This window comes from Lingula anatina, chromosome 3, assembly GCF_051362555.1.
Source record: "Lingula anatina isolate TDL-2025a chromosome 3, LinAna3.0, whole genome shotgun sequence".
NCBI lineage: Eukaryota > Metazoa > Brachiopoda > Lingulata > Lingulida > Lingulidae > Lingula > Lingula anatina.
In genome coordinates this window covers 11,937,414-11,958,787 of record NC_141769.1, presented here as the reverse complement: position 1 = coordinate 11,958,787, position 21,374 = coordinate 11,937,414, and the positions used below count along the sequence as shown (strand labels likewise).

Here is a 21,374-nt window from a genome sequence, read left to right as displayed (position 1 = left end):
TTTATAGAATTCTGGATAGAACAACGTAGGCCTACAGGGGGTGACGAAAGCATTGCACCATTTTGCTTTTAAATGAACAATAGTTGGATTTGTCAGGTTTTCAATGAATGTTTTATTGAAATCATGTTATGCCAAGTTAGTATCTTTACTACAGGTTTACAGACCAGCATTTTGTAGGTATCCGCGTGATCTCAGCATGGCCACAATCTTTTTGCGCATAGACTAATAAGATCAGTAATCACCTGGGAGCTACGTTGGCCTAGGATCTAAAGATATTTTGGATTAGATCGTTTGTAGTAAAGAGGCAATCCTTTGTCACTTGTTTTCCAATCTCATTCCACGGGCTTTCAATGGGGTTTCCATGCGGTGATTGGACAGGCCACTCCACTCTTGATGCCTTGCTGGTAGAGCCACTCTGTTAGAGCCCTGGCCCTTTGGGGTGTAGCGTTATCATCTTGGAAAATGAACGGATGGTTCCTGTCCCCAAAGGTGTTTTCTACCGGTAATGGTGTAGACTGTCAGTGAAACGCTCGTGGTTCTGGTTCCCATTTATCAACTCTAGTTCACCATTTCTGACACCTGTAAACTATTATTGAAGTGGACTGTCTAATGAGGAAATGCATATACTGTGACAAAGAAGATGTTTATCATGTTCTCCATACTCTCAACTGTCCACCCACGTTGTAAACGATGAATATGGACTCATCATAAAATATGGTCCTTGCAGCCCATGTCACTCTTCTTCATCTGTTTACAAAGGTGATAAGTGGCTTTCTCCTGGCAACCCTGTTGTGAATTCATGTAGCATGGTACCTTTTTTCAACAGTACTTTTGCTAACCTCATTCTGCAATTTGTACGGCCTCTACTAATCTAAGTAGTTGTACAGTTGAAACAATGAAGTTTTTGCGAACGGGTTCCCCATGTCACATAGAGCACTATTCACACAGATGGTGCCATGCTTATATCACCCGCCTGTACCTCCCGATCCCGAAAACTTAAAGCGTAAAAATCCCACTTGCAGAAATACACTTAGAAATTAATGTATCACACTTACTTTTAACCACTTTTGTTTTTAAAAACAACAGCAGTGGCGTACGAAGAGAGGATAAGTCTTCTCAAATATTTTGTAAAATGCCACGTAAATGTGACCTGTGGTGAAACGTGTCAAATATCTCAGGATAAGAGGATAAAAATAGAAGACCAGCGTGGCAACCACGTGCCTGGGGAGTGTCGCTTGCATAAAAGACATTTGAAATCGGAATTATCCAAACTGTACAGTAAAGAAAAGAACCTTCTTCAATTCATTCTACAGTACCGTTCACTCTCGTCTCCTTTCACTTGAGAATTAAGCTCTCGTTTTGTTTATCTACATGGTGATTCATTGACTAAAATGAAGTCATTTCTGCTGTGTATACGATTAAACGTTGACAGAGATCACTTCATCTCTGAAGCAACGTCAGAAAATAGAATGTTAACAAAATTTACAGGACATAAAGTAAATGAAAAGATTGTTTGAAGGAATTGGTTCAGCCCTTTCAATACATCTGTTACTAAGTTTTTTAAAACGCCTAAATGGGAATGAACGCATACCTTTTAGATGGGTTACGATAGATGAAAAACGACTGACTTATCTTTCACTGTTTTAAACAGAAGAGATTCCAATAAAAAAGGATTGCTATTACCGAAAAAAGCTAAACAGAAATAATGCAAAAATTATGTACAAGGGGCTATTCCCACAGATATTTGGATCTATCTATCTCCTTGGGGAGTTTCACTAAACTGTTATCAACTTAACCGGCTTAAATGTCTGTCACGCCTAGTACAGATTTTAGGGGGTAATTATCTTTACCCCCCTAGCTGATTCGGTAGGCGTGACAGACGTTTAAGCCGGTTAGTTGGTAGCAATTTAGTGAGATACCCCAGGGAGTTAGACCGATCTAGCTGGATCTATCTAGGCATGTGCACCCAGTCCAAGAGAAGACATTATTGTCCTTCAAATTTGTCGGGCAGAATTTAAATTGCAGATGTCAGCAATCTAAACACTATACAACCCATACACACCTAGGACGGTATATGAGTGCACATTTTTTAATGTACCTGCTGAAAAAAAAAAGATTTTTCGTTATCTGGTTTTGAAATGTACGATGATCGAAAAATATTTTTAAAAAAAAACGACAACTACATAGTGTTTGTAATTATGAAGAAACTAATCTTTGTCGAAAATGCGTCCCTGGGTCTGTTCACAAACAGGACAGACTTGGACAGAAATTTGACTAAACTGCGTCAACTGACGTCACCAAATGACATCATAACGTAGGTACCTCAACACGTCTTGAAATTCAATTCAATTCAGTTCATTCCTGTACCGGTACAAAGATTAACATGGCCTTGTACAACATAACATGAAAATAATGTTCTTTTAACTTCACATTCTGTCCAAAATTGTTATAGCTATGCGCACTATTCAAATGGTTTGTTCCACATCCCTGACTTTTGTTCAGTGGTCCATACTCAAGTCTGGTATTGTTAGAGGCCATTCAGAATGAGAAGAGCCGAGTGCTTGCTGGTCCACGGCCTAAATATGGCGGACCTACATGAAAGGAAGACCGCTTAATCCTGTAATGGTCTCTCCGCCTCTTCCCCGCCTCCCCACGTGTCGTCCCTGCAGGGGCACAGTAATTAAATCTCGGCTTAATTCGACCGGTCGAATTATTGGCGCAATAACAATAAATACTTTTATAATAAAAAAGTGCTCTCTGTAAAAGTATTTTTTACCCTTCTATTATATACCACATCACGCGATTCAAGCACACAAGCTGGCCAAGCGTTTATCGTTAGCTTTGCTCCTTTGTAATGTGGTGTGATCTACTGACCGATTTACTACTGTCACATTTGCCATGCATCGTCCGTGCAGTGCCTGCATACAGCCAGCATATCTCCTTTCGTGCAGTGACCCGTGCCTAGGCAGACAATATACGTATAAATTTATTCGAAATCCTACGGATTCAAGGTCCATCACCGAGGGGATTCTCTCTAAATTGCACTCGGCTTAAGCGGCTCTGATGTCTGAAGCTGCTAGGGGGTATAAATAAAGGGATAACAACTGTTCATTTTGGCCCAAAAATGGATTTTCCTGGGGTAAACAGCATTTTTCCCATACTTACCAATAGTTAATGAATCCATTTCTACATTCAAAATTAGTCCTGTTTTTTTTTTTTTTTTTTTCTAAAAAGTTTTTTTTTTTTAATAATCTCTTAAGAGATTATTGCAGAGTATTGCCATCTATGGAGGTCACGTGGACTGATGACGAGCATAGATAAATTGCTATAATTGCCGTTTTTGTGGTAAAATGTCTGGCCAGTCGGACACATCTGGCTCTTTTTTGTCGGACATATCTGGCCTTCTCTGGAGTAGGACATTTCTGGCCTTCTCTGGTCGTAGGACATTTCTGGCCTGTCGGACATATCGGGTCGTCACAGGCCTTCCTATTGGTTAGAAGTCAAGGTATAAATTATTCTGCACGGACAAAAAGATATGCTTTCTACGGACGACTTACGAAAAATTGGCACATTTAGTGTGGTCTTCAATTTTTTTTACATCTTTCAAAAGAAAGTCTTTAAAAATAAATTACATTCGCAGTTGTGGAAATGATTTGAAACGATATTGAAGGATACGTTATAGACTACGTACAGGTAGGCCGTAGAAATTTTGTAGATGCATTGTTTAATGGACTTGTGCTGTTCGGTGTGATGATTATTTAACTTGTTTAAATTTTGTGTATCTTTTAGATAAGTTAATTCATAAAGATCTAAACTTACATAACGCATGCACCCCAAATTAATAAAAGTGTCGCGTGCATAACGTTCCGACTCCCCTTTTAACACCTTTCCTGGGTATATCCTTGGGTTTCTTGCAAATAAATATTTAGTTTTAGGATGTAAAAAGCATTATAAATCTTCACAGACCTGAATTCACCTTTGGAAATTACACAGGTAGGATTGATGTGGGAATGACGTACTTTTGCTTTTTCGTGTATGAACGTAGGATTCTACATTCGTTAGAAAATGGTCCGTTGGCCGGTTGCGGTGGATGACTAGGTTTACATGATGTGTTCGCAAACTTATACTTCAATTAATTCTTTTTATCAAAAACGTGCAAATAACAAAAGATTAAATCATATCCTTGTCGTTGAGATTTTTTTCAGAAAATCTGTTGGTTTCTGCAATATTTTACATACTTTACAGCTTATACGGCCCACCTGTTACAATATGCCCTATTCTTACAACTGGTTAGAATAAGTCTCCAAATGAATCATACTTTGTTTAGAACTAAGTTATTCAACTAAAAATAATCCAAAATATCGTATCCAAGTACAGGCGCGTGACGAGCAATTATTCGTAATTTTGTGCTAATGGATTTTATTCTCGAAAAAAAATGTCAATAAAAACCAGTATATATATATATAATACCGTAAAACTAACCAGAAAATCAGATCGTACAAGAAGGCTGTATACAGCTGGAGCACGCACAAGGACTCTTAATAACCACGATTAAGGCTTTTGACCAGACCGACCGATTTTTTTCAATCAAATAGAAAATTGATTTATTTGTACATGTAGTGCTACAGTGGTTGTACTAATGAAAATGGAAGGCTAAATTGTGTACTTTGGAAAAACATGGCACAAGCATTATAAACAGTTTAAATGTGATAAAAACCGCCTACGGCGTATATAACCTAAAAGCATTTAGACCACAAAAATGTGTTCCTCAATAAATAAACGTGAGAACTTTAAATAACAATCTCGAATATCATCTTCGGTTATTTCGTGACTGGACGAGAAGATGCGAGTGGTAGCTTAATAGTCTTTGGAATATAATTCGCACTGTACCCAAATAAATTCTCAAGCCGTTTCCCAAAGACGGCCATCATTCTTTAGCCCCGGTCGCCCTGAGCAAGACGCAGATGTCATTATGGTTTTCTTGTCTTGCTATTTGCAGACTTGTTTTCCCTGACTTTGTTTTAGCGTTCACCTCTGCATCTGCCTCTAACAGAACCTCGACCACACCCGTGTGCCCAAAGTGTGACGCAATGTGGAGGCAGCTGGTGCCTATGTTTTTCCTCAAATTCACATCAGCACCTGCTGCTAATAGTACCTTGACGACGTCCTCGTGGCCGTTCTGTGAGGCTATGTACAAGCTGCTGCTCCCAGTGTCTTTCTGAATGTTAACATCTGCTCCCTGTTCCAACAGAATTTTCACTAATTCTAAATGCCCGTTTTGAGATGCAATGTAAAGACTGCTAGCACCGTTATTTGTTAGTAAATTAACGTCTGCTCCAGCTGAAAGCAGTATCTGCACGATGTTTTTGTGCCCTTTTTGTGTGGCGATATACAGACAGCTCGAACCATCAGAGACCTGTTGGTTAACATCCGCCCCTGCTCTAAGCAGCTTGCTCACGATACCGGCGTGTCCCTTCTGGCAGGCAAGATACAAGGCGGTGGCGCCACCTGTCTCCTGGACGTGCACATTGGCACCAGCTCTGATGAGTTTCTCCACCAATATTTGCTCGCCAGCACCGGCGGCGTACATCAAAGGCGACCATCCAGAGATGCTTTTGGCGTTAACGTCCACCCCGGCAGATATGAACGCGTCAACGGCACCCACTAGCCCGCACTTTGCTGCCCTACCGATGTTACAGCGACCTGTGCTGTCCGGCAAACCTGCGATGGTTGGCAGAAAAGGCCAGTATCTGTCAACAAAGGCGCGTATTCGGAGATGATTCTTGGCCATTAGGGCCTGTGACAGTACATCTCGCAGTGGACCAAAATCTGTGCCTGAATAATGCATGGTAGAGTTAGAATGAATCAGGTCGACAAAGCCTAAAAAGCTCTATACTGAACTGGGAGGACGTGTAGATTTAGATTTCTTTGCATAATAGTATGCAACAGTGATACTAAAGTTTTTGTAACATGTTTATTGGGATGCGTTTTTCGTATATTACAGCCATTGCCTAATCTTTATCATTTTAATATATCTACATAATAAGTCTAAATGTCTATAAATCAAATAATCACAACTGAGTTCAATAAAAAGGCTCCTCAATTCTGCTATTCAATTTTGACCTCTTTTTTTTTTTATAAAAAAAGGACTATTTCCCTCAAAGATGCTCAAAAACTCACCCGCCGACTTTGACCTGGTTCCTTCTCTTCTCATCATGGTTTTTTATTCCTTAAAACCTTATTATCCTTATCTACCCACGATGTTAGGGTGTGTATCAGCCCATTGAAAGTGTTGCTACTGCGGTGTCCTACTACGGGGACTGTAACACCGACCAGCGAATTGTATTAATCAAATGTAAGACGCGATCCCCATTCACGTAATGCCCTCTCCGCCCCTGCATTTGTTTAGAGGCCGAAGACGCCTGTTACATGACGAAATCAAGGCATTTTGAAAATCGACAAATACAACAACCACATGTTGTTTGAGGGCTAATGAAGGCATCGTTATTCTCACTTCGTAAGTTTACACAATCAGATTAAGCTCACCTGTTGACTTACGCCGTATATAAGAATGCGATCGAATACCTATAAAATGCTGGCACTGTTTTCGTTACGTCGTTCACAGAGGCACTTTGTTGACAGTATTGATGACAATTGTGCCTATCTGGCGCCCTACTAATTTTGGCGACACATTTAATTAATCAGCTGTAAGAATGTCGACCCAATCGATATTTTAGGAGACGCGCGTGTACTTGTGGTGAGTTGGATTGCCTTAGAGGAGAAAGATATAGATTTGTTTGTGTGTGTTATGTGAGAGGGGGGTGGGGGTGCAGGAGTAGGTGCACGTGCGCGTGTGTTAGCACGTTTGTATATGTAGGGATGAAGATTGTGAAAATGCATCACTTCCCTTGTGCAGTGGTTAAAGTCTTAACCTCGAATAGCCTCCCCCCCCTCTCCCATCCCAGTTTTTCTGAATTATTTAACAGTAACAACACCATCTCAAGCAGGGTCTATTCATGAGGCTTATTAGGTTGTATACAAAATATTTTAAATAACATTATCATTCTGAATACGCTATTCAAATGATAATTTGTTAGCATTTATTGAACCTATTTGTATACCAATAACTGCATTTAGCTTCACATATCGTGCTAGCTGGACCGGTCTAACTCTGTGGAGGATTCTCGCTAAAGTGCAATCAGTTAAATCAGCTTAATCATCTGACACGCCTTTTCGAGCATTTATGGGGTTTTTATTAGTTAAAACCATTGCGTGCTGATTATGCTTATTCCACTGACTACATTATAGCAAGAATTCCCCACAAAGTTGAACCGACCCTGCTTGCGCGATGTGTGAATCTGAATGCGCCCAATGAATCTATCGTACTAGCTAGTGCACACTAACTCCACGGGGACTCTCGCTGAATGCAATTAGATTAACAGATTAACATGCCTCCTCCTGGCATTGAGTAGAATACAGAAAAGCTGATGATAATACGAGTTCTTGGTAATCAAGAACGGCCTTTAAATTGTCTCACAACATTTTGTCGGTAACAGTTATAGTGCGCCAGGGCTTTCACTTAAGTTAAAGATCTTTAATGCAAACACAGGCGACTGGCGACTGCTACTCCTTTCTTAAACGAAAAATCTGCTTCAAATCAGACCTCGCCCTTTTCCCCAAAAAAAGTGCACTGGGAGTAACAGTCCGTCACTTCAAAAATAAAGAAATTAAATGACATGAAAAAGATAATGATAAAATAATGAAAACAATTTTATTTTAGCGTCGATGGTGATCAAGTCCCGAAACTCCATTAATAAGTTGTAAAGTGTCAGTTGTGGTGTGCAAATATGTTTTTTTTATTATTGATTGAATAATAGACATGTAATAGACATGTTACGACCAGGTTAATACTCAGTAAACGATATTTCAACTTGCGTCGTCGTAGGGATGGAATGAAAAGGCAAAGGCCCCATTCACATACCTAGATTGATCTAGCAGCATCGACCAATCTCCGAGGGGATTCTCGCTAAATTGCATTCAGATTAAAGTGGTTTAAATGTCTGGCACGCCTACTAAAACCGCTAAACGATAGATAACAGCTTCAGTAGGCGTGCCAGACACCAGAGCCGCTTAAGCTGGATGAAATTTAGCGAGAACCTCTCGGAGTTTGGTCGATCCTGCTAGATTGATCTAGGTATGGGAATGGGTCAAGGAGCCTGTGTAGTCAGCTGATAATGATAAATTGTATAATCACGCACAAACATTGCTATTCGAGGGATACAAAAGTGCAAATACAGTATCTTTCTTCAATAGCCCGGTTTTACAGAGCTTTGACTCCTGAGTAGGTGCACGTGCGCGTGTGTTATCCCTTTCGAGGGATACAAAAGTGCATATTCGGTATCTTTTCTTCAATAGCCCGGTTTTACAGAGCTTTGACTCCTGTGGGAAATTAAGACATCGCTTTCTGTGTGTGATAGGTCGAACGTGTAGGTTAGAGTATTACATGTATATAGATGTAGTAACCTCAGGTGACAGATGAGGTCGTAGAATAACATAAAAAATATTAATCTTACAGGACAGGTTGACCAAGGGCACTCTTCTAGCGATAATTTGAATACTAACTTGTTGTGAGCATGCGCCTGCCTGGTGAAACTTCAAAAATCACCGAGTCAAAATACCGGCAGTGCCGCGATCGTGGAATACCATTTATTTTAGCTGAATCAGGGCAGTGACTGGTGTCTTGTCCTCGAGAGCTCCCTTTGACACTTCCCATTGGTTTGTACAGCTAAGCCCAGTCTTAGATTTTAATTAAATGAATGATGACCCTTTCCTGGTACGCGGGGGGGGGGGGAGGGTTAGTAAAATAATGAATCGCAATTTTTGCATCCCTTCCCCTCCTTTGCTGCAAAAGAAATATTTTTTGAAAGAAATAAGGATGGGATAAAATTAAATTAAATAGAATACTATGAAATAACCGGACTGACAAAAGAAAACAAGATTTCGTCGGACTAGGGGAATCCGCCATTCCTGAGTACGTTTTTGTACGTATTATCTCTGTTCGCTCTGCGAAGCATACTGATAACCTCGTGGCACGATACTGTTGGTATTGTGTTTCTAAATTACCACGCACTTCGTATTCATGAAGTTAAGACTGACAGCACACCCACTTGTCACAAGATAATCATTGTGGCCGTTTAAACGCTCGTCGCTCATCAACCTAGAGTATAGACTGTTAAATTGTATCATGTCACTGCATGGGGTTTTTAAAGACTGAAGACGAATGCCATTTTATACTTCAATGCCCGATGTATAAAACAGACCGAGAAACTTTCTTTGGTAAAATCTGTCTAAAAACTGATACTAGGTCACCCAAAAGTAAATTATACAAAGTGGTTTACAGTGCTTACAAAGTTTCCAGGTCCAATTTTATAATGAAATCATTAAATAAAAGAAGTGAAGTATTTGCTGTACTCAGTACCTTCTAGCATGTCCTTTGCAAATTTAAATTTTTGATAGTATGTTACATACGTTTGTAAATGTATACTCCATGAATTGGGTTTATGATATATCTGTAAACATACCAAGAAGTTGCATCTTGCCATTTGGTAAGAAAATTATACAAATAATCTAAGTAGTGCATCTGCCCATTGTATACAGGTATATTTGCTCATTTACATTTTGTTTTATTGTTTTTATGTTATGCAAGGCCACGTTATTCTGTGTACCAGTGCAGGAATGAACTGAATTGAATTGAGTTTCAAGGCGTACCTATATGTACGTTATGATGTCATTTGGTGACGTCAGTTGACGCAGTCAAGGTAAATTTCAGTTTGCCCTGTGTGTGAACAGACCCAGAGACACGCATCTTCGACAGAGATTATTTTCTTTATAATTTTAATTAAACACTATGTAGTTGTCGTTATTTAAGAAATAATTTTCGATAATCATACTTCTCATCTCAAAAACAGGTAACGAAAAATCTTTTTTTTTCCACAGGCACATTTTTAAAAATATGCACTCAAATACCGTCCTTGAATAATGAGTATGTGTGTGGGTTGTGTTTCCTTTTAAGTACACAAATATCTCAATAACAGACAGAATATGATAAATCACGAAAAGTTATTGCAAATTTTCAAGAAATTAGTTCGCGCTTTTATTATGTGTTCACCATTGCGGTTTGCGTGCAACATGACACTCGCGTCAGAAAAACAAAATATTGTATAACTGGATAACTGAAAAATAAGCTAAAAGCATTCCTAGATAATCCATTTAGAGATTCGATCTGAAAAATTGTCAGTTGCATTCAACCGCAATATCTGAAAAGAACTACGTTGCTCATTCGGGGATTGCGCACAATGCGGACACCTGTGAACAAGAATGGGAAATACCTGACGGATGTCAGTAACCCTAGAGTTAATTATTGCTTAGAAAATAATTTCATACTCTTAATTTGACAAAATAAACTGCACCTTTTAGTACTCTTTGTTGATAGCCCAAGAAGCCTATTTATGTATCATATTTTCTTGGATGACTTTTTAAGTGCCTTTTGTAAACGAAAACAAGCTCGTATTAAAAAAGTTTAATTCCTACGACTGATTTGACTATGAAGACGCTCACAAACAAAGGCACCTTTGTATTCAGGTGATAATCCAATAAAAAGCTAAAGTAAAGATTTTTTTCAGTTTGGCTTTTTAAACGATTGGTTCAGTTTCTGGGTATGCGGTGTAGGCGTCTTAGAAAATACGAACGTTTTTGAAAGCAAAAGTCGTCAATTGAGCATGCATACTTCAGGTAGTAATGAGGCTGGAATGTGGGCAAAATCTCTTTGGAATAAAAAATGTAGCCGAGAAAAAAATCATTGTGCACTACAGGTAGAACGGGCAAATTTGCAATGCTGTAGAAAAACGAACAAATATGTCACCATGCGTCTATATATTTGCCTCTGTTCATGAAGGTACGATACAGAATTTACAAAAACAAAAGCATAACCTTTAGATGGCTGCATTATGTGAATCATACAAAGGCACACGCTCAATACGCATTTTCATTAATTCATCTTCAGTTGGCGGTGTGTCGATTTCGCGTCTAGAGTACTCTCTCTCTCTCTTTGTGTGTGTGTGTGTGTGTGTGTGTGTGCGTGTGTGCGCACGCTCGGAGGGGAGCTGTAGGAACACGGAACAAAACCAGGAAACTTATATGGAATAAAGAAGTCACATCAGCACGAAAATAATAATTATAAGAAGGAGAATACAGCATTATAAAAACAGAAAAATTAGTGAAGCTCAAGATCTTAGACCCCCTCATATTTTTCGTTTGTCTGTCAAAAGGGGAAGACATGTGTACCTGTATAGCCGTGAAGACCTAACAACCGCCATGCGTAAGACGAATCACTAAAACAATTACCACAATATAAAATAGATTAAAGCCCTTTACAATATACTACCAGAGGGAATATCCAAACCACCGCCACGTGTAAGACGATTCACCAAAACAATTACCACAATGTAAGATAGATTAAAGCCCTTTACAATATACTACCAGTGAGAAATCGTTCAATATAGAAGACTTTGAAGTCCAATACCGCCAACGAAAAAGGCGAGAAGTGGTATTCTTTTTCCACCCAAATTACTTGCATGTACACTTTAAGACACCACATTGGCACAATAGGTTATTTAATATTTTCTCCGTTCCAAGAAAACATTAATATCTGACGGTTAACTTTTGATGGCATTTTTGGCACAATTAATGTTGGTCGGATGTAATTAGGTTAAGTGCAGCATAATAGGGTCAATTCCTGGAAAAGGACTTGGCGACCAGAACGCGAATTGTTTACAACATCACAGCGATTCAGACTAACTAGTCCTCCAGTTACTTTTATGTAGAAAGATGGCAAATGACGTGAAGTTTTTATTTTGTCATAATCATACATCAATATTCTGTTTATTTTTACAATTGTCTGAGTACATTTTCACATTTGCAAGTTCTGCGTTATGTGTGCAAGACATATAGTAACTTAAATCTGAAGTTACATCAACGTTACAAATTTAAGGTATGCCGGTAACGAAATAATAGTCAGTCTGGCGCTGCATTAATTGAATGTCAGTCACAACGCCTGGCTATTAAAGCGGAGTGTCTAAAGTCACGGTACTCACACAGGTAAGCTGTGTTTCAAGGGTTTGTCTCTTTTGGCCTCTGCGTGCCGTGGTGTTTGCCGTCCCAGACTGGACGTTCGACCGTCTCTCCTGCCTCGCGCCACAGGTCAACAGGATGACCGCCTGTGTCCGAAACCGTTTCCCGCTGATGCAATACAATATGAAGTTAATGCTGTGGTTTGTATAGTTAAGACACAGAACCAGGACTCGAACTAGATTGTACATTGCTTCCCCGTGTGGGTTCGTTATCTGCTTCCTCCAGTAAGGCCCCAGTATACCATGAAGAAAACTCGGCGTTGCCAGTAGGAGGAATGCCAGGGACACTGTAATCAGCATAACGGTGGTTTGTGTCGCCTCGCTGTTTCCCAAACCTTTATTATGGCCTCTGCCGTTTGTGCGTTGGTTTGCACCATTAGCCATCCTGCCAGAAGTAAGGACGAGCATGGTGAGACCCTTCCTGGCCTTACGCGATTTCAGCACCTTCCTGATAATGAGAATGTTCATGGTGAGTATTATGGTGAAAGGTCCAACTGCGTAAAACAGGAAAACAATCCAGGGAAGAATGTTCACCCAGAAATACCTATGTTCCTTTAATGGAAAACCGCAGCTAGTTTTTAAGTCAATCGAGGTGCCATTGGCGTCAAATGTATACTCGTCTCCCCGAGTGATAAAAACGTGAAAGTTTTTAAGCATAACCAGAAGGGCCAAGATCAGCACAACAGACCGGGCACGCTTTCGAGTACACAGTACGTGGGCTCTTAGTGGAAAATGCACGGAGATGAACCGTTCTACTGTGACTGCCGCTAAAATCCAAGCTGAATAGTCAAGACAGGAATACAGCAAAAACGGTTGTAATTTGCAGATTGATGAGTGTATTTTTCGAATATCGAGGTCCCAAAAAGCCAACAATATGTGTCTAGAGAGGCCAAACCAAAGTGTACCCAAATCGGCAATGGCTAAAACCGCCAGGTAGAGTGTTGAAGAACTATGGCGAAGCGGTTTCCGTAGAACAACGACAAACGCCAAGATATTTCCCGCGGATCCAAAAACTAGAAACACTAAAGGAAACACGGAATATAATATTTCCGCAGCTGCGTTGATTGCGGCCACGCTTGGGTCTGTTGCACTTGTCACCGCTGAAGTGTTTAAACATTCACATGTGCTGTTCATAGTTGGAAGATGAGTGTTGACAGATGTTCTACCAAGTTAGTCTTCCGCGCACTGTCAAGTGTGTCTTCAGTTGTACGCTTGAGCGTACTCAATGGCAAGCCACAAATTGCGGTGGGATTGTGGTGAAGACTCTACGACCACGCATCTTGGAGTGTGTCTGTTTCAGAAAATATCTATTCAATCATTAATCTCGTTCTCATGCCAAGTTAACTTATTAAAATGTTTGTTGTGTTCCTGATCTGACGCCGTAAATCGTACGTAATAACCACCCGGCCATCCGTAGCCGCTGGTCGGTGATCCAAATGAAATGTGTATGCACAGTTTCAGACCTTTGCTGGACTCTTTTAAAACGCCTGGTTGCTACGAACAACTGGCGACGTCACAAATGGAACTTCTCAGAACCCGATATGTTTTGTGGCGTAAACTTAGCAGTGTAAACAGACAAAGAAAAGACGCCTTGCTCAAGGAAGTCGAAACAATTGATTGCTAATCTCGAAATGCCGTTGCAGATACTATCCGAGATTGAAAGAAACTTTCCAGATACCGAAGAAAACACCATAACTTGTGTTTGTTTTAAGGTATCTATGTATCTGTTGTTTCATAATGAGATTTGAAATATGTCAGGTAAACAAGTGTAATTAATGCAGAAACGCACGAACGCTGTAATAAAAATCAATAAATATTCAATAATTCAGCGAGAAAAAGCGGTACCTGTATCGGCGTTCAGACAAATAGTTAAAATACTGCTACTGCTGCTTTAGTCAACATTCTAACCATATGAACGATGTTACTTAGTTTAGGTGCATGCACCAATAGCTTAGGTCAATGAGTTTCCTCTTATAATAACAAGACACAAATAAGATTCTAGGAAACGTGCATTTAGTTCATGTGCAATGAAGCTACCCATTGCTTATAGAAATTTTGGTTCTTTTGAAAAGTTATTTTTATCTCAAACTTCGGGTATATCGCATAGCACTGCGAGTCACGTTTCATATTAAAACCCCGCGTTTTTGGTGTTCGGTTTCTGTGTGCATCTACTCGAAAACATTTACTCGAAAAGTTGAAAACCATCAATGTCGTTGTTCCCGTTTCTCGCACGATCTGATACGATCTCTTTACTGGAATCCGAAGTCACCTAGGTGTGTTTTGCTTTTGCTTTAGCTTTGATTCAGAGCAAGGGGGTGGAGAAAGGCAAAAGAGAAGAGCAGGCCCAAAGCTATTTTTTCACTACATATGAACAGATATTTTTTCTGGCTAACTCACATGTTTGCACTGTGAAGATTTTGTGTCCAGCGAGAAACTTTACGCAAAAATGACGTCATCACCCACCTGCTTAAGAGTGGGTGTATCCTTTCCGCAATCTTGTGCCAAATCGAATTTTCTTAGAGAGAAAAAAGCAAATTTCTCCTACTCGATAGTCATTGCTCGTCCCTGCACCTGTATTTGATGTCTTATGCCATTTTTTGTTAAATAATTTACTTCTTAAGGTTACCCCTAATAATTTAGACCGCTGTCCGTCTTCCTGACAGTATACATGCACCGCTCAAAATCGGAAATTACTTAGTTTTCATTTAAAAGCAAGAAACTGACGCAGCGCCCTGTATCATAGCCTTGTATAATATTTACGATTTCTTAGGTGAAGTCGAAAGATGTCAAGATTTGGATCTCGCGAGGTTCATACGTTCAAAAGGAAATAGTGTCATCCGGTAGAATGAACATTTCAGATAAAATTTTATTCGAGAGGATTTGTCGTTTTTAAGTTCGAAATTGAGGAAGATAAGAAGCTTTGAAGGATGACGGAATGCCTTTAAAGGTGGGATTCTACAGTTACCAAAACGATATTAAAAAGAAACCAAAACCAGAAAATGTAAAAGCTGTCTTAGTATCGTGTGCAAGAACCGTGGAAATTTATACCCTATTCATAAAAAAATGACAAACGATGTACATTATTGTTTGTGAACCTTGCAACTTGTAAACACTCGACGACGAAATGAAATTACCGTTGCAATAATACTTCAGATTGTTATTTGATGATTTGTTAGCACACCATCAATCAACCTTTTCGCGTATTACTGATTAAAGTGCATGTCCATGTTTGCGACTCAAAAACACCTCAGGGCCGAATTAACCTTTTTATTCACAAATCTACAAAATAAAAAAGGAAAAAAGAAAATATATATAAAGCATAAACATTAAAAAAAGCTGTAGCCCTTTGATGTTAAAGGAGGTTGAGGGGGAGGGGGGAAGACTAGAGCTTTGCGTAATGTTCAGGAGCAGGTAGGATACAACTGTAGCAGCTCCTAGAATTTGACTTGTTAGTGTGATTGCAATTACTCTTCACAGAAGAAAAAAATTAATTAAAAAGAAATTAAAAACCCATTGTCAGTTTTTTTATGAATGACTTAAGAGAATTGTCAGATAAGCTATAACCAATGATACATTAAACAGATACTGACTTTTTTTGCCAAGTATGTATACATGCTAATAAACTACATGCAGCTCTCGAGAAAGAACGTATGGTTCATGAATCTACGTATTTCCGTTTGCATTAAGCTTTCATGTCTTCTCATTGTGTACGCAATAACCTATGTTAACAATACCACCATGAAAAGTAAAATTATGTGCTCTTCGTTGTATTACAGAGAAAACATGAAGTAGGAATATAATCGGCATCAGTTATCCTGGGAAAATCATTTTCAATTTAGTTTAAATCGTTTTTAGTCGTTTTTTCATTACAGACTGAATTGATGTTGGCTTGCACAATAAATCGTTCACTTGGATGTCAAACCAAGACTTCACTTACTTGTCCAATCCATTTCAAGACTGCTCTATCACTCGTAAAAAGTGAAGGGCAAAAACCAATCCAAAAATAAAGCAAAGCAATGAAAAGGTATGGCAGAGCAATGCTGCAGTTTATTAATTTTAGAATATCTAATAAACTGGAAAACTTCACAAAAAAAAGCTTTGCAATGCAAAAATTAGCACTGACACTTCTGGTGGCGAAAGGGCAAAATAGAACGGTTTTTGTTAATCTTGGATTTTGCTTGGGGTTACGACGTTTTGAAAAGATTTCAGATGTGGAAATGGTATTGAGTTTATAATGAAAACGCCAAGAAAAATAAGGTTTGGTGGAGAATACGCGATCAGTGATTTCACTGCGTTATATTCAATGTGAAAACTGTATCAAAGTTCGGATATCGCGAGGCGGCCGATATTTAGATTAAGTATAGCTTGTTGTGTTTGTGTTTTATGCATGCGGATTACGTTAAAATCGTGCGCAACAGATTCATTATGCAGTCATTACCAACTGTTGCCACCATCGACAGAATCTCTGTGCTGAATCTCTAAAATTTATTTTATTATTCATGCATGATATGATAGCGTGTTATTTACTTTACCCATCATAGTGAACTCAATATTTACATACTATCCGTGCATGCTAGAGGTCTTTGATACCTGCATTTTATGCAATTAACCTTTGCATGATTGCCAGCCGATCTTATTATCTTAGATCCACTCGCAGTCAATTTTAGGGGAGGCGACTTTCCTTTGAGACAAAATCACTTGTCACGCATATTCAATATGAAAACTTGGAAATTGTCAGGGAAATGAATACTACCGGTAATGATGCTTTTCTGAATGAATGAAATCATTTCGAAATGCCACTTCTAGCTTCTCCTATTGAAATTTTAACAAGTTGGTTGTTATAATATCATATCACGGGCGGATTCAGACGGTCAGATTTTCAAGTTTACACTCACGGGTATTTAATTTTTTCTGTCGGAAGACGGTCAAAATGGAGGATGGATCAACAAAGATAATTTGGAAGACTGTCAGAAAATATCTCTGGATCCGCCCCTGCATATATATATATATATATATATATATATATATATATATATATATCATATTCCTAAAACTGTGTCTCTTTCAAACAATCTACCGTAAGAGACAGCTACTGCACATTAGTAGACGCCTATACTTTGACAGCCAGTTCTGAATAAAAAGGGAGGCTATAACGAATACACAAAAGGCGGCACTGAAATGCAATAGCTTTCTGCATACAAAAATAGTTAAAAAGAAAGCGAAGATTTTATATCTTTATTCTTTGCAAACCTCTCACGTAAAATGTCATATGAAGTGTGATCGAAACCCCTTTGTTTGATCTATGAGTTGATATCAGTCTGTTTCGTATAATACTTTACAAGGTGGCATTATGATTGGCCATTTTAGCCCCCTTTGTATGAGCTCTGCAAACTTTTGACCAATCATAACTGATTTGGTTATAGACATTGGCTGTATTTTGTCGGTTGTGAGGTACACTATAATGTTGCCAAGAACTTGTCACAACTATCGCATTTACGCCCGAAAAAATGTATCACACAAAACACAACCAACATCTTCATACCTAATGCAATCATTGTGCTTTGGCTAGAGCTGTGGCACATTGACATCGAATACAATTGATTTGTACGTTCGGATAGACTGAAAGAAATAGATAGGGTAGGTTTTGCAAAAAAGCTATAGCCTGAAAATGAGTCTTAAATTTTAGACCAAAAAATATTTAAATAAATCCATATTGTTGTTTATTTAAATAAAATAAGCGTTGGCCTAAATCATGAGGAATGTTTTTTATATATATAAATTAATAGGTACAGTATCTCTTTTAACTGGACTACTGCTGAATTATATTTGGTCAAAATAGCCTAAATTTTTTTATGTAAAGGTTTAGACCAGTTTTCGGGCTGCACATGCGTAGCTCTTTCCTTATGAACCCAGGCTCTGCCCCGTGGGTAGGAAAGCAGACAGCCGGACAGTTCAAACTCCTTAACCAAATTAATGACCGTTTGTGAAAGAGGGACGGCTTCGTGTATACCATGTCGGACAACATAATACCCCTTGACATAACGCATCCAGTTTTTGTATGCTGCACTGTGGTCTTTAAATCAGTGAAGGAAAAAAGACTCCAGCTGCCTTGGGGTGGATTCTTTCACATATAAGCGACGTTACTTTAACGCTTGACAGGGTGCAAGTGTTGGTTTACCTTCCATTATACTACTCTATTCAACCACAAGACCCTAGTGAGAAACCACTACATTCTTCCCAAATATAAGCACCCTGACCTGAGAGTACTATTAACGTTAAAATGGGTTCAGTGTGTACAATACGACCTTATTTTAGTGAATCAGCGTAGTAGTATAATTATCAAACGTGCTGGTAGAAAATTTATGGAATTTTTTTTCTTAAAAGAAAAACGAATGTATTTTGTAGCCTTTGTCTGACCATTCGTTAGTATGTGTGGGTATATTTTTCTTTTTCTTAAAAGTGCACATCCTTTACATCCTTTGACCCCGATTATGATATTTACTGATGTCCATGAATGATAAATAGTGCACTGACAGCCGTAAACAAATACATGGACATCTTCAGCAAATTGAAATAAAGTGATTTGCACGTAAAGTAATTTACTAAATAAAGGAGCACTGAGACATGCATTACATTTGTACCAAGTCCAATATTCATATGTTGACGCACTGTTCTGATTTGTAAGTAGTTATTGAAGATGGATAGCGCTCATTAAATTCAGTTTAGTGGAAACGTGTCAGGTTGCACAGAACGGTTTATTGTCAAGGTCCAGTTGTAAGTATTTTTCAGAACTCGAAGGAATTTTTTAAAAAATTTTTCTCGGTTCCCTCGGTACAAAATTACTTGAAGGTTTATTGAACACAAGTGTTCCTCGCTACTGTTGTCTTTTTGTATCAGCATTTTCCTATAAATTTACTGATGTCCTGGTAAATTATGGTTATCTTTACAGAAATGCGTGCCCAAAATATCGCAAATTAAGTTGCAAATATATTGAGAAAACAAATGTTGGCAAGTTTTTTTCTCGTCCTCATTGTATATATACAATTTATCATTAGTAAACTTCAAGGGTAAAATTTACGAATGAACTGCCAGAAAGGATTTTTGACTTGAATAAAAACTTGCCAGCTGTTTCCCTAAAATTCTCTGGGCATATTCAGTGCCTTTGCCTGAGCATGAAATTCAAATACTTTAATAAAATGTACTTCTTAGCAGATCATCTAGTCATTGTAAATATGATGTCCAATTAATCATCAATTCATCTTTGATGAGAAATACACACACACACACACACACACACACACACACACACACACACAAAGAATAATTAATTCATCTACAGTAGATATAAATTACAGACAATAAAATCAAAATGACGCACCAGCCGTCAAACTCATGCATTCAAGAAGTTCTACATGTACATATAGTGTCATCTCTATCTTTTATGTTTTTATACTATTCATTTCTAATAATAATAATAAGAAGAAGAACATGTGCATTCAATAAAATGTACAAAAATCAACCATCTCAACCTGTAGAAGCTGGTACCAGATCATGTCTTTTTACTTGTACATATAATAATATTAACCGTAGTATAGGGAACGACAAATGTATGGTGCATGTATATATCATTAAGTGCTCAATAATTTATTATCAATATTATGAAAATTCTTAACTCTCTCTGAGCACTATATTTGAACAAAAACTTTTTAAACATCCGTATAACTAGCATTTACATAAATCTCTGGGATACAGTATAATGCTTTTTATTAATATTTGAATTGACAATTTAATTTACACAGTTAACAAGTTGTCAGCCGCTAGGACGGAATGAAATCTGTACAGTACAAATCGCCATACATATACTGTAATTTAACAGAGAGAGATAAAAACGTGAAGGGAACAATCTTGACTCTTTGTTCTCACTATTTTCCTGTTATGCAAGTCGGCAGAGCTTGTAGGGAGCAAACCCCTGCCCTTAATGTTACAGGTCGATAGAGTCCCTGCGGAATATAAAAAGATACACACTGGGACTCGCTCAAGCACGGCTTAATTGTTGACACATAATGCCTTGATAGGGGGACCGGTCGTGCATGACAACCATCCAACTTGACAGGGGGCAAGGCTTACGATACCTAACACCCGTGTTTTTAACGGAAGCGTACATGTACCTGATGTGTAATATTGCCCGTGTTTTTTCTTTGACATTAAAGAGAGCAACATCGTGGAACAAGGTAAAAACAAATTATCTGGACACGAGGGACTTATTTACACGGGGGAACTGCATTATCTGGTTTGATTAATATATAGGTCTCTTTCAAAACACGTTAATCTTCATTACTATCAAATGTTACGGGAAATTTTTCTCGACCACGCCCACTTTTATAATCCCTGACGTCAGTGACCTCTGATCACACGATGCGACACCTAAACCTGGTCAATATGCTAGAACAAAGCATTTTTTACTTTATTTTTGTTAAGCATGATTTTATGATTTTGTAATTTTTGCGAAAAATGAGCCGTGACAAACGTAGGACATTTTCATTCCTAGTGTATAAATGATCTGTTATAGCCAAGCACATTTTGTACGGGACTAAAAGACCATGGTTGGATATGATTTTCAGAAAAAAAAATATGCCCAACTGTATAACCTGGATACATCAGCGCATTCTATGAAATTATACCTTCGGAAGTAAAGCAGCAAAAAAAAAAAATGACATGGAGTTTAATCAATCAGCATATTTTTTCCTGTGGACCCCTTTGGTGAATATATGAAAATCAAACCAAATAACTGCGACAACGGTGACACTCAGGGGAATCACGAAACCAACTTAAAAAACATAAGACGTTTATGCTAATGATACCTGTTGTGTTTGGGCATAAACAACACACATAAAAAAGACAATTGATGGGATCAGATCTTTCGTGAAGAGGTTCAACGTTTCTTTCTATGAATGAAGTGCAAAGGCCTACGGCTCCACTATTGAAAAGAACAAATTTTATAATGAAATTAAGATAACGCTAAAATGCCTAAATAATCTGTCCACTCGGTTTGTCTTCATATTTCCCTACATGAGCATTTTCATAACCTTGCCATGTCCTCTAAGTTTACAACAAAGACATATATTGCTAAGTTTAATATCACTTCATACAAACCATAGAATCTTAATCACTAGGGAACAGGAGAGA

At 38.4% G+C, this 21,374-nt stretch overlaps 2 protein-coding genes across 2 annotated transcripts; both read right to left on the bottom strand.

The window, feature by feature from the left end:
• Nucleotides 1-4,468: 4,468 nt before the first annotated feature.
• On the bottom strand, nucleotides 4,469-6,445 carry LOC106155378 (uncharacterized). Its single transcript, XM_087009355.1, has 2 exons — nucleotides 6,181-6,445; nucleotides 4,469-5,835 (listed from the first exon to the last, which is right to left on the bottom strand). The coding sequence occupies exons 1-2, from the start codon at nucleotides 6,215-6,217 to the stop codon at nucleotides 4,928-4,930; spliced, it is 945 nt and encodes a 314-aa protein (XP_086865481.1). The 5' UTR covers nucleotides 6,218-6,445; the 3' UTR covers nucleotides 4,469-4,927.
• Nucleotides 6,446-11,910: 5,465 nt separating this feature from the next.
• Nucleotides 11,911-14,198, bottom strand: LOC106155388 (growth hormone secretagogue receptor type 1). The gene has a single exon (XM_013530187.2). It carries the CDS (start codon nucleotides 13,320-13,322, stop codon nucleotides 12,120-12,122), a length of 1,203 nt encoding a protein of 400 aa, XP_013385641.1. The 5' UTR covers nucleotides 13,323-14,198; the 3' UTR covers nucleotides 11,911-12,119.
• Between the last annotated feature and the right edge of the window lie 7,176 nt (nucleotides 14,199-21,374).